Source organism: Anabrus simplex, chromosome 1, assembly GCF_040414725.1.
Source record: "Anabrus simplex isolate iqAnaSimp1 chromosome 1, ASM4041472v1, whole genome shotgun sequence".
Taxonomy (NCBI): Eukaryota; Metazoa; Arthropoda; class Insecta; order Orthoptera; family Tettigoniidae; genus Anabrus; species Anabrus simplex.
In genome coordinates this window covers 848,134,157-848,144,649 of record NC_090265.1, presented here as the reverse complement: position 1 = coordinate 848,144,649, position 10,493 = coordinate 848,134,157, and the positions used below count along the sequence as shown (strand labels likewise).

At 36.1% G+C, this 10,493-nt stretch overlaps 1 protein-coding gene across 1 annotated transcript in view; it reads right to left on the bottom strand.

Moving 5' to 3' along the window:
• Positions 1–7,332: 7,332 nt before the first annotated feature.
• Positions 7,333–10,493, bottom strand: part of LOC136857255 (runt-related transcription factor 1-like) — a 479,280-nt gene continuing 476,119 nt past the window's right edge. Inside the window, exon 5 of the mRNA XM_067135756.2 lies at positions 7,333–8,150. Coding sequence (XP_066991857.1) covers positions 7,333–8,150 — 818 coding nt within the window. The remainder of the gene's footprint in view (positions 8,151–10,493) is intronic.

The window sequence follows — 10,493 nt, the reverse complement described above, 5'->3', positions numbered from 1 at the left end:
AGGTAACAACACGTCACACATTTTGTGACGCAAATTTTTGAGATGACCCGCAGCCATAAGACATATTTTTGTCAAAATCTAACAACAGAAAGTACATATGATATTTTAATTTGTCGTCGTCTACACTAAAATGACGAAAAAATTAGAGAATACTTTCTTTCAATACCACTTTTACTATGTATTGAACTACATAAAAAATGGTCTTCAAATTACACAACATTCCACGATTCTTCACACAAAATCTATCAACAGTTCGTCTTTGTTACCCCAGTTACTGTTAGCGGAAAGCTCACCGAGTGTACGAGAGAACCGTGCAAATACTGTGCACGTTGACTGAACTGTTTGGTCACCACAATAATCTCAATTAACAAATAAGGCTATCGCTATCTTACATGAAAGTAGCAGTCAGCATTTTCTAGAAAAATCATGCGCCTTGGTTCATGTGTCAGTCTTATCGCGCCCATTGTGTTACGTTGCCGCTACTGGAGGAAACCATAGTTTTACTGCCAATAGAACTGGTTTAAGAAAATGACTGTATCTGTCGCAAAACTACTCTAACGGTTAATTTAAATTATTTTGTTGAAAATGTTTTAAGCTGTGTTTATGTAGTACATTAATAGAAAGAGAGTTGTATAAATAATGTCCTGTCAGGCAGTAAAACACATAAATCGAAGAAACTGAGCGGTCTACTTTCGTTACCACGATAGAAGTAAGTAGTACGCACGAAAGATCATCTGACTGACAGAAACGTGGAGAGATGAACATTTGTATAAGAAATTATCTATAATCTAATGTTGGAAGATTCCATAAGAATGAAGGCGTATAAATCTATTATGTAATGAACACCTGATTGCAGCGATTAAAAGTTATATCCGATAATAAAGCCACACATTGTGACATAGTGAACTAAAGAATGAAACATTGGAGATTGATCTTTGGTTATATTAATGAAAATTGTGTCGTCGCACCATAACAAGCAAGTGAACGAAAACATACAATGGAACTACATGGTACGTCCCACAACAAGTAACAAAACTATACAATAAATAAATATATAAACATGGGATAAACACTATCATTAAATACAAATAGTTAGCAACATAAACAAGTTAGTTAATAAAAATCAAAAAACTTACGAGCAAATGTTGAGAAACTTAACACGATTACGTTCTGTGCTTCATATGATATATCTTTACTTCTTCTGGGGGAAAGTCGTTTGGTGGATCAACAAACCGTTTGTAAATTATTTACTCATTTCAGCAATCGTTAACATTTGTTTTGACACTAGAGGGAGTAACGAACTCTCTCGTTTTTTGATATTGCATTGAATTAAATGTATACAATAGTGCTGTAGTTCAGTACTTAATTGTAACAGTACTCTAGCTCTAGTGTAGCAATGCACATAATATTCTTACAATTTAGGTATTATCTTTATAACATGACCTATCGATATGTTCTGACATAAGATTATTTTGCTTGAAAAGCTTACATTCTTGAAAGAGTTAAATATGACGATATTTACAGTATTATCTTTGGACATCTTCAGTCGAAGTTGAAACTATATATTGTTCAGGTAACTTCCTGATACACAGGAGTTTTGAATGTAATAAACCTAACAAGGAAATGAAAATAATTTGCTTGCATCTAGTTAGCTCCAAATAATCGTGAAAATTAACTGTTTGACCATAAGGGAGATGCTATTCCTAAACCTAACCCTTGGTACATATACCTTATTGGATACAAAGTAACTTTGCTGGAGTCATATCTATTTGAATTTCAAATTCGAAACATTAAGTTATTCACTCTCTTCCCGTCAACGGCTGACAAGGCTCCCACACATTTCGGTAAGTTTTGTCTAATGAGATTAATGAAGAGACAACGTTCTTTGGATAGCACATGTCTGTAAGTATCCATGAATGTGAAAGTAACATTTAAACCAAATTATGTTTCATCTCTGTTTGATTTATATTTTATATGACCTTTAAAGTGTAACATATTATCGTATTAAAATACAATATCATATGCATTAAATTTAATGAAGCATTTTAAGTGGTTCTCGCAAGGGAACATAAAGAACATGAAAACGTGAACTCTCTACATCTTTCCTTTATGTTAGAAAGACAATTGGGATATTTTGTTGAAATGTAAAGGCTTTGTTTCATAATTTGCAATAGCGATTACTCTGGTCACTTAATTCAATTCATTTAAAAGCAGTCATTTTCTTACAAGAGAAGAAATTAAGGTTTTTGAAATGGATAATAATTCTTCCTTTTTTCACGAACGTTTTTATAAAAGTATGTGAACAGCCTAATGTTTCACCAAGAATATAGCTGCAAATAAATCAACCAAGTTCTTACGTCAATTTTATATTTCTGGATAATAGATTGGTTCACTAATTTTAAGAGGGAAAATACTATATACAACAGAATTCTTCAATGTTCACACATGTCACAGAATCATGTGAAGTTATAAAATGCACATTTAACCATAACTTTTTAATAGAATAATGCTTTCGTGTAACAGTGAAAACATGGAGAGAATCAGATACAGAGCAGAACATGCTTTCAGATTATATCATATGAAGCGCAGAAACCAGGGGAGTGTATCATTGCCCATTTTCGTACTAGGGCCAGGATTTTTATTTACAATAGAACCGTTGTTCTTGAGGTGAAATTGTACATCGAGGAAGGGGAAGGGTTTGCAAGAGGTTGAAATATGAACACCGGAGAAAGGTACGGTCTAGTAATCAAGGTAGTTTTAAAAACTGTTGGTCGATCACTACGTCAGATAAATTCCTAAAAGATGTAGGAAGATAAATGAGACTATCAGGATTAAAGACTGAAAAATATGTCACACATATGTGGGTCGCACTTCAATGGTTTAACCTTCGTTACACAGCAATGGCAAATTGTCTTCATGCCCCACTCCAATCGTATCTTAATACTTCAACAAATCATTAACATACAGAACAATTATTTCCAAAATTACTTCACTGCAGTAAACTTTCTTGACTGATGAAAACTTTGATAAAGTATTTCTAAGGAGGACTAGAAACAAAGTCTCCATTTCTATCTCACTTCTTGCGTACTTTTTCCTTCACTTTGCAAGCCTGGCGATCATATAGAGGTTTGTGGCGCCAAAGAAACTGCTACAACCCATCTTCTCGCGCTGAAGAAATAGGTCTGGAATGCGATTGGGAGTGAGCTAGCAGTTCCCCAGTTCGTTCTTTCCCAATTAATGAAGCCGATAGTTTGGAATACATCTACTTAAAAGCAACCATTGTATGACTAATGCTATGCTACTAATTCATTTGAGAGGTCATCATTGGGTATTTTAATAGTGTGCTTGAATCCTGTCTGAAAAAGAGTGCCTTTTTGCAATATCCGAAGTGGAGTACCTACAATCGTAGTTTTTAAAAAAAATAAGACTAGATGGGCGTCCCAGGACATAAATTACTACATTCGAATATAAAGCGAACACCTTGTGGTGTGTACAAGCAAAACAGTCTGCGTGGGAAAGGACGAAATCATTTCCCTATGTAGTTCTTTGTGCCATAGAACGTTCGGTTTTACATTAGAGTTCTGATTACTAATTTTAACTGAGTAATTTAATTATTTTAATCGAATACGGATAAATAAATAAACATGTTTAATGAATTTTATTCAGCGCCGGGTATGGACGATTTCTTAACCTGATTCTGTCTTGAACCGAAACCGAAAATAAGTTGGGTGACAGTTAAGGAAGATAAGGTGTCCTTTTTCCAATCTAACCTTAGAAATAGAAGAGCAAAATCAACCCTCCTTAACATAGTTAATCTTGAGGATAATATTATAAAATTATTAAATTATGTTAAATCTCAGCCATAGACGCCCAAGAGAGTTTCGGTTTATTCGGTCTGCCATCTAGTGGGCCTAGAGTAAAAGGGAACGTCGAAATTGACGAGCAGACAGCCAGATGGCGTCAAATTGAAATGTCTGCACATTGCAATAGAGGCTTATTATTATTATTATTATTATTATTATTATTATTATTATTATTATTATTATTATTATTATTATTATTATTAATTATGCCATGCTTCTATATGAATATATCTCTTAGTTAATACTAAGATAAGAAGGTGTTTTAGGCGGTGCTTTAATGTTGTTCTGAACTTTATTTATATATACAACGCGTTTTAATATACGATAGAGAGAATAGATAAAAACGGTTAGTTAACATCTGGGTGCCAAGGTCATTCAGTTACTATACGTATTTTTCCCACATTTAAAATACAAAAGTGGTAGAACATCTTTAATTTGGACTATGGCTGATATATTTGCCTTTAAATGGTGTACATGATATCATAAATTATTATTTTAATTTCCTCATATTCCTTGCAAGTAGCATGTTATTACAGAATAATTCAATCAGTTTTAAACTTCAGATGATATTCACTAATTTGTTCAGAGACGTGGACTTATTATTTCATCTACATACGTACTGATACACATGTTAGTGGTAATGAAGTCAAATTAATTTTGTAGTGAAATCTACATCATGATACGTTACATTCTGATCCAAGAGTGTAAGTTACAATTAAAAGAAATATACTATTTCCAATATGATTATTTAAGCCTTTTTTAATGCTGTCCAGATTCCTGAATTTTTAAGTTTACTCGGTTTAATGTTCGGTGGGAAGTAATACTCATCGCATATTCAACGGTGGTAACTTCCACTTGATACTTGAATAAAGTAAAAATAGTAAGTGAAACTTTTAATATATAAAATGAATACATATTCTATTGAATGTACGGAAGTGCATTTACTGTTACATGCACGGCAACGTTGCAGCATATTTAATTATGAACCTGCAGAAATTAATATGCGATTTCTTTTTTTATTATCATTTTTACAAGCCTCCAATTTGAATGTTTTCAACATTTCAATTACAGCTTCAAAACAATACTCGTTCCAGTTTTAATTACACAACGAATTAATTAACGTTCTCGCATTTCAATCGTATTGTTTTGTCAAACAACTTCGCTCCACGACTGTAAAATACATTTAAATATTGCTCAAGACAGCACCACAACATCCTGCTTTAGCAGCAAGCACTTGTATTAACGATCATGTTAATAATACGTACTTGTCCGATTTGCAACAAATACTTTTTTAAAGGGAGAAAAATACTTTGGAAACACAAGTGCAGTTTTACTCCAACTTTTAAGTTTCCAAAACAGTGTATTTCCAATATTTCGTTATGTTCCTAAAACATTTGTATTGAAATTATATTGTGCTCCGTATTGTGTTCTACGACTCATTAACGCTACCAGTTATAAGTTAATAAGTGATGTAAATGTTACCAGAAAGGACCAGAGTTATGATTTTTTTATTAACTTGCAACATTTATCGATGAGATGTAAAGATTTGACCTAATCTTGAAATTCGCATGATCTCCTGAAAAACGTTTGAAGGAACAAAATCAGTTGAACATCAATAACCAAATACTCATAAAAAGACAGCCACAATCTGTAATAATTATTGTAGAGCAATGAAAGTGCCTATAAAACGTTATATGTGGCGAAGTTCACTAAGCAAGGTAGAATTTTTTATAGTTTTAGAAATCACGATCATACTGTAGAGTATCATCTTTCCTTGAAGTGTTTTGCCCTCAAGTATATATAACCCTTTTGTTATATTACGAATATATAATGTAAGTGAAAATAATATATGCCACTTTAATGATGAATGCATTTTTCTTAAACTGAAACTTCATCCAGAAAATACTTTTGTTCAATGACATGCAAATAGATGTTCTTTCTCATAATTTCGTCATGTGATCGTGACATTTTGTTTTGTTCCGTGAAACATTCAATTAAAAATTATGTTAACCTACTCTTCCACCATATAAATATATATACCTAACCTTGGAGCATAAAATGAATATCTGAGAAAAATGAATTAACTACATTAGGATGGAATTATCAGGCAGAGTTAGTGTAAAACATAGAAAAGTTAACTTTTATTCATAAGAAGGTTGGTGTTCTGCAGTACAAAGGTCTTTAAAAGTTATGTGCACAAATTTCAACTGCTGTGCACTTGTTTTAACTACACCATAAGTAGTTAAATTTTGTATCGTACTAAAATTTTACAAATCTCCCGATTTATTGAGCTCAAATATACCTACGAGCTCGCGGGTAGACGAAAAACACGGATAATATTAGAAATTGGCTTATCGCTTTAGAGTAAATGGAACATGAGAAAACACAATTTGTGGATATTCTTATCTGAAAAAAATGTAGCCTAAGTTGACATTGTTAAGTAATCGTCCATTATTTCCTATCAGTGTTCTTATGATTCTCCTCATTTTTAGAATTCTAATAGATCTGTGAATTCAAAATTTGGTTTAATCTAAAAATCCATCGACGTACCCCGGTATGAGTAATAAAGAATTTTGCGATCGTCTGACCTTTACTATATTTCACCTCGCATGCACCACTTGAGAGCTTTGAACCAACAGAACACACAGAATAGGCGGTACGGACAGATGAAGAAAACAAATTCCATTGGTAAGAGTACATTTGATATTCCCGCTGCTCTGCAACTTCTTATTTTCATTCAACTTGTTATTTTTATTCTATGTTAATAAAAATAAGTTTCAAGACATAACTTGGAGAAATCCGTAACTGAATACTATTTAGATACGGATAAACGGGAGTTCGCTGTATTACCTGATCTTATGCAGACTTCAGCGAATTACACTTCACTGGTTATTGCCTTGATAATATAGTTTCTAACTTAAGGTAAATTTTGAGATCTAACACCGTCATATAACATGGAAAACCACCCCAAAAATCTCTCACAGCATTAGGAACGTTCGATTGATCAGATGTGAAATTTATAATAACACAGCAGCCGTAACAAATCCTTAGACTTACCCTATTTATAGTTTGATTCTTTGTTCCTCCTATGCAGCGAGTTCTTTTTTGAAATTCTTTTAATTAACATTAACATCAAATATGCATTTTCACAGAGAATTGCAAATTAGTTCAAAGAATATATGTATATTACTGTAATTTCTTCCATTTGAAATGAGAATTATTAACAATACGCATTGAGTGCGTTTTCTGCAACCTCATGGGGAGCATATTTGGGTTAAATTTCACTACCTATGGAGAGTGGGACAAGAAGACATTGACATTACCTTGAATCACTGTACATTCTTCTTTACATTTAATACTTGCTGACTGTTGAGCATAGTCCACACATTTGGTGCGCAACTTGCGAGAGTTTTCTCTCAATGTCTGTTGCGAATTAACCTCTGTCTCTGGACACTTTGAACTTACTCAGTCAGTAAGGTCTCCAGACAGCAGCATTATCTGTTGTTGTATGTGCTCGCTGCTGTTGTTGCTGTTGTTGTTGCTGTTGTTGCTGTTGGACACTGCCCGCCAGTCTCTGCTGAGCATGCGGTGCAACTTGCGACTGTTGTTCATCGTCAGAAGCTCGACTAGGCAAGGACGGTACACTGGACACGGAGGTGACAGCAACACATGTCCCCAACAGACCTCCAAGACCGTTGGAACCATTGGTTGTAGGTTCTGTACCACTCAGGTCTTGGTGGTGGTGGAGGTGATGGAATTGGTGCGGGTTCTGGTGCCCACTGGCAGCAGAATAGAGCTGCGAGTACAGGAGTGAAGCAGGCAGGACAGGTGTGCTCAGGTACAGTCCCGCCGCGTTCGACGATGAACCCGCGTACGATGTACTTTGATGGTGGTGATGGTGGTGGCCGGACATTAGGGAAGAAAATGGAGTATTTGATGCCCCATTGGTGCCCAAATGATGCCCTACCAAAGCATTGGAAGAAGGGTTGGTAGGCAAAATATCTTCACTTCCGACAGGAGATTCCCCTGCAGACGAATCGGACAGTGAACGAGGTCCTCCAAGACCAAAGTCTGTAGTGGTGGAGTATCGCGGTACCAACAGGCCAGCGGATGTTGCGTTGGAGGATCCAGAAGAACCACCTCGTTCCTGATGGTGCGTTGTACCGTGCGGATTGGTAGCGTGAGGGTTGGTGGTCTGATGGTGTGTTGTTGTGTTGGCTGTCACCAGCCCACCCAACTGCTGATCCAAATCTGTGCCCACCGGCGTTCCAGAGCTGTCTGGTAACACTGAAACAGTACAGCAACAACGTAGGTTGTTAAGATTGATTGATACTCATTAAAAACTAGTACATAAGTCTGCCTCCGACAGTCAAAATTAGTACCTAAAAGGTAATTGGAAAATTAAATGAACATGTTAATTTGTGTATCTTAAAAATAAGTTACATTTTCAATATTATATACATGACAACTACAGAATCAAAACAGGTATTATACATTTCCTTATGAACCATACCGAGTGTACCGTACTTGCAGATGGTAGTTGTACTTTGACGTCTATGGATCTGGAAAATCCTGAGAAAAGTACGTATGGTTGTCCATGACTAAACACCAGAATGGAGAGATTTACCCCAACTGTATGCAAAATGTATCCAACTGACTTGTTGATTGTGACAGAGAAGACTCAATTTAGAGGAAATTACCTCCGTTTAAGAACGATTGATATGTGAGAATTTCCAAATCTATTCTTGGTATAAAACCCGTTGTTCCTTAAGCTGAGTGCATCAGAATTTCCGCATGAACAATGTTTTTGTCTAGCGTTTTTTCAGTCAGTTTCATTCCGTTGCACAAACCAGCATCAGTATTTATTAGTGAAGAAGAATATTACGAAGGAGGGGCTGCCTGGCCGAGGTGGTAAAGGCGTGCTGGGTTCGCCCGGAAGGACGTGGATTCGAATCCCCGTCAGGAATCGTAAAATTTAAGACACGAGATTTCCCCTTCCGGAGGTGCACATGGCCCTGAGGTTCACTCAGCCTACACCAAAAATGAGTACCAGGTTAATTCCTGGGAGCAAAGGCGGCCGGGCGTAGAGCTAACCACTCTACCCCATCAAGTGCCGAGGTTACGGATAGTGGAAGCCTTTACTTTCACCCCTCCAATGGCCTTCATGGCCTGTACGGTGATGACTTTGCTTTCCTTTGCTTCTTTTAATATTACGAAGCATCCAACTTTTATGTCTAACTTGCGCGGTGGGCATGTCTGGAGGGTGAAGAGAGTTAAGAAGGATAATGTACTAATTCATAAACATCGTCGCTTTCTACGGATATTCTAATGTATAGTCATCATCCCCGTCCGTCCTCCTCCCCCACACACGCGCGAAAAGTAGGAAAGTGAGCATGTATTTTATCAGATATAATTGTATATTTTATTAAAATATAACTCACCTCGCACGCAGATGCAAACCCTGTGGATATCGAGAAGAACCCTTATATCTATAGGTTGAGCTGTTTCTGGTAGCATTACTATGAGGAACTTGCACAATGCCATACCCTCATTCCCTTTTGGGTGACTGTACGTTATTTTATCGCCTTTCAAAATAATCAGAACCTGTTGTCTAAGACTTTAACTTGTTCTGCTACTGTCGGAGAAAGAATTAATCATTACTATGTGACGAAAACCCCTACAAATATTGTACAATCTTTTTTGAAAAGTGAAATCTCAATAATAACATTATGGTCTATAGATCATTTCATGTTATGAAAACAGTATTGCTCTAATGGACCTACAAGGGGCGAACATCTCCCCTCTTAGACATTCATAATTCCTCGTGATTAAGGAATATTAGAAAGCAATTTATCTTGTACTAGCTGATGTACCCGTGCTTCGCTACGGAATTCTACATTGTATACAGAATTCTAGGTTAGGTAGTGTACACGTTGTGGCAAGATTGTATTAAATTGCATAGCTCTTAATGTTACCCTAGAAACGCGACGGAGAAGTTACCAAACGTCTCTTTTCATATGAAGACTGGGTTAGGGAATATTCATTGTACCGGTAGGCCCGCTTGCCTACCATCAGTCACAATCAAGTTGGGGAGCATTATAATGGCAGGCACTCAATCTCCATCTGCCTTTTTACATCCTCGGAAAGACTGTCTTAGTAATTTTCCGAACTGAAATGAACATAAGCAATTACAATCAGTAATCAGTAGGAATGACACGATTAAAATAAATGTTTTCATATGAAGTACTCCATCAAATGGAAAAACCACGCATTTCCTCACTTTTAACGAACAGTACTACACTTCCGATCTAACAATCCAAATTTTCAGAGCTGGAATGACCAAGCCGCAGACAGCCGTGACCCGTGAACACTCTTCGTCTTTTTTTTTCCGCAATTGGGGGGTGGGAGGTTCGAATAGTGGAGAGTCCCAGCTCACTACACTGGCGGCGGAAAGAACTATCTGACTTGGAGGCAAATTCTTCCTCCAAGCCAGAGGAGAAAGCACCTCTTCACTGCTAATTTGGAATAAAATGAATGTAGATTTAATAAAAGTGAAGCGGAAGAAGCTTTTCTTAAAAAACGGCTCTTTTTAGGGTTGAATTTTGAATTATTTAGTGAATTGTGGTGCTA